At 64.5% G+C, this 2,664-nt stretch overlaps 1 protein-coding gene across 1 annotated transcript in view; it reads right to left on the bottom strand.

Annotated features, from left to right (window-relative positions):
* The window catches only part of ARHGEF2 (Rho/Rac guanine nucleotide exchange factor 2), a 15,110-nt gene that overhangs the window by 10,509 nt on the left and 1,937 nt on the right, over positions 1–2,664 (bottom strand). The window contains 3 exon segments of the mRNA XM_025040846.1: positions 1–47; positions 505–568; positions 869–936. The exon segment at positions 1–47 is cut by the window's left edge and continues 19 nt beyond it. Of these exon segments, the coding sequence (XP_024896614.1) occupies positions 1–47; positions 505–568; positions 869–936 (179 nt within the window).

Below are 2,664 nucleotides of genomic sequence, written 5' to 3'. Positions count from 1 at the left end.
GCTGTCGGAGGGGTAGATGGCGGAGCTCGGCCGCTCCCGCGTGGTGGCTGCGGGGGACCGGGCAGACCAGCGTCAAGCCCGCGGCCACCTCACGTTTGTGCAACGCTTTTAATACACACAGAGCTTTTCTTGTCTGGTCTCCTCCCCGCAACAAGCCCAGGAACGAAGTGAAGCCAGAAGAGTCAGACTTGTCAGGGGGCTCAGGCTGGACTTTTTGAGAACGCACCCCGCTCTCCCTGCCCCGCCAAAGCTGTCTGAACGTCAGCTGTGGTCAACACTCCCACGGGCACGTAAATAACTGATAACAATAATAATGCAGGGTGCGACCAGGCTCAGATGACCCGCCACCCCAAGCCCTCACGCCCATTTGAATTGTCCTGCCCCTAAGTCCCGGCTGGACATCCCACCATCGGCTTCCAAGGGGAGGAGGGCGCTGTGCCGGGAGCAACCTCAGGGGGGCAGCAGAGGCCCGGGCTGCGCCTGGGGCCCCGCCCTAGGACTCACTCTTGCTGCGGAGGGAAACAGACTGCAGGGCAGTGTTGTTTCTCAGCAGGGCCGCCTTCTGTTGCTGTGAGACAGAGCGAGACACCAAGAACGGCCGTCACCCAAGGGTGGCCCCCCGAGGCACAGGGCGGGAGCCAGGCCCCCTCGGGAGAACGCTGGCACCAGGGCTAAGGGCGTCAGGGGCGCTGAGCCCGGTGCTGGGGACGCGCCTACAGCGGCTGGCTGGCCTGCTCGGCTGGAGGAGGTTCGGGGGTGCCCCACGGCCAGGAGAGGCTCAGGGAAGGCGGGGCAGGGGGTGGATGAGACGGGCAGGAGGGGGCCGCACACTTCCACCCTCGCCCCGGCCGGCGGTCCTGCGGCTCACCTTCTGCTTGACCTTCGTGCAGTTGGCCAGCGTGTCCTTACAGCGGTTGTGAATAGTCACATTGCAGGCTGGGAGGGCAGGGGGCACAGGAGGGTCACACGCATGTGCAGACAGCGGTCTCCCCCAGCCACGCGGTCTGAGACGCGCCCCCTCCCCAGATGTCTGGACCGTGGCCACACCCCCGCCCCTCTCCTCCCGCCTCCCACTTCCTCCAAGCAGGAAGTGAAGTGAGGGGGTAGGTGTTGACCACAACGAGGGGGTGGACAATCCTTATTCATAGGTGACCGGAGGGGTTACTGGCGGCCAGAAATGAGCAAAGGGAGTCGAGAGTGACAGATGGGAGAGGGACGCCCACAGAACGGAAGATGGCTCGAGAGCAGCAGGCTGGGGGCTGGGGTGGGGGGTTCACCCCGAGCACCCAGCAAACGGTCCACGTGGACTTGACCCTAAGGACCCTCTGAAGCAGACTCGGTTATCTCATCCCAGAGGAGGAACCTGCCCTGGGCGCTCAGACCATCTGCCCGAGGCGGAGCTGGGAAGGCGGAGCTGGGATTTGACGCCGAGCGCCTGCCCCCGGGGCTGTGCTGACAAGGACGCACACGGCTGCCCTGCGCCCGTGTGCCCTGCGCCCGGGCTGGGCCTGGGTGCTGTGAGGCTGGCGGGCCCGGCCCTGCCCCTCCCCGCCAAGCCTGCCTCTGCCCTGCTCAGCCGAGCCTGCTCTAGTCAGTCTGCCTTCTCTCTCCAGGCCCGAAGAGGCCTGTTCCCAGCTAAGTCACAGCTCCCACACTCCGTCTGCTTCTCCCCATCACCCCCCACACACCTTGCCATGGGTAGGAGAACAGAGGAGCAGCAGCCAAGCCTAGGCACTGGGACCACTGGGGGCCCCTGGCCCCCTCCCAATGTGCCCTCGGCCCACGGCCCACTCCAGCTCCCCTCCCGTCCAACACCGGAAACTGCTAGCTCCTTCAGACAATACCCAGCACCACGCTCACTTCCACAAATACAAGGCGAGCAGGGTGGGGCAGAGGGGCAGACAGGAGTGGGGGTGAGGGCTGCCCCCACTCCCGGGAGCTCCCTTCTCCTACCCCCAGCACCCAGCGTCTCTGGAGTGAACCTCCGCTTTCCACCTGCTCTCAAAATAGTGCTCGCTGCACGCCTCTCCGTTCCCCTGGCAACAAGCTGCTGGATTGGGAGCTGTCAGGTGTCTGGATTGGGGCTGCCTCTTCATCCTCATAACTCTCAACTGAGCAGTGAGGAACTGGGCAGGCCTCACAGGTTGTTCCTGGGGGCCCCCGGGCCCCCACGTCCCTAGGGTGCAGAGGCCAGAGCAGCTGTCCTGTTACTCAGCAGCAGGTCCCAACGCCTCAGATCACAAGCATCTCTTTGCCACAGGTTGCGGGTGTGGGGAGGGGACAGGGCAGGGACCAGCACCTGGCCCTGGCATCCAGACCCACCTCTGAACGGGCACATTGGCAACTTGGCGAAGGAGAATCCCTCACTTGTACTTCTAAACACAGGGCTCCTCTCAGGTGTGGGTGAGGGTCAAAAGTTCTAACCCCACCCCCCCCAAAGCACACATCGTGCTGCCTGCCATCTTTCCACCGTGGGGTCAGCCAGACTAGAAACGTGAGACGGGAGTTCCCAAGCCCGGCCTTGGCCTCGGGCTACTGGGATTCAGAGATTTCAGGCTCCACCCTCGGACGATGGAAAGGGCGGGGTAGGGGGGCCTCCCCGACGTCCTCCACGTCCAGTCCTGCCCAGGATGACAGGATGACAGGCAGGGCCAGCTGCAAGGC

The sequence above is a fragment of the Pteropus alecto genome, unplaced genomic scaffold (genome assembly GCF_000325575.1).
Source record: "Pteropus alecto unplaced genomic scaffold, ASM32557v1 scaffold49, whole genome shotgun sequence".
Lineage (NCBI taxonomy): Eukaryota > Metazoa > Chordata > Mammalia > Chiroptera > Pteropodidae > Pteropus > Pteropus alecto.
The sequence above is the reverse complement of the archived record's forward strand: the minus strand, read 5'-3'. Positions and strand labels throughout refer to the sequence as shown.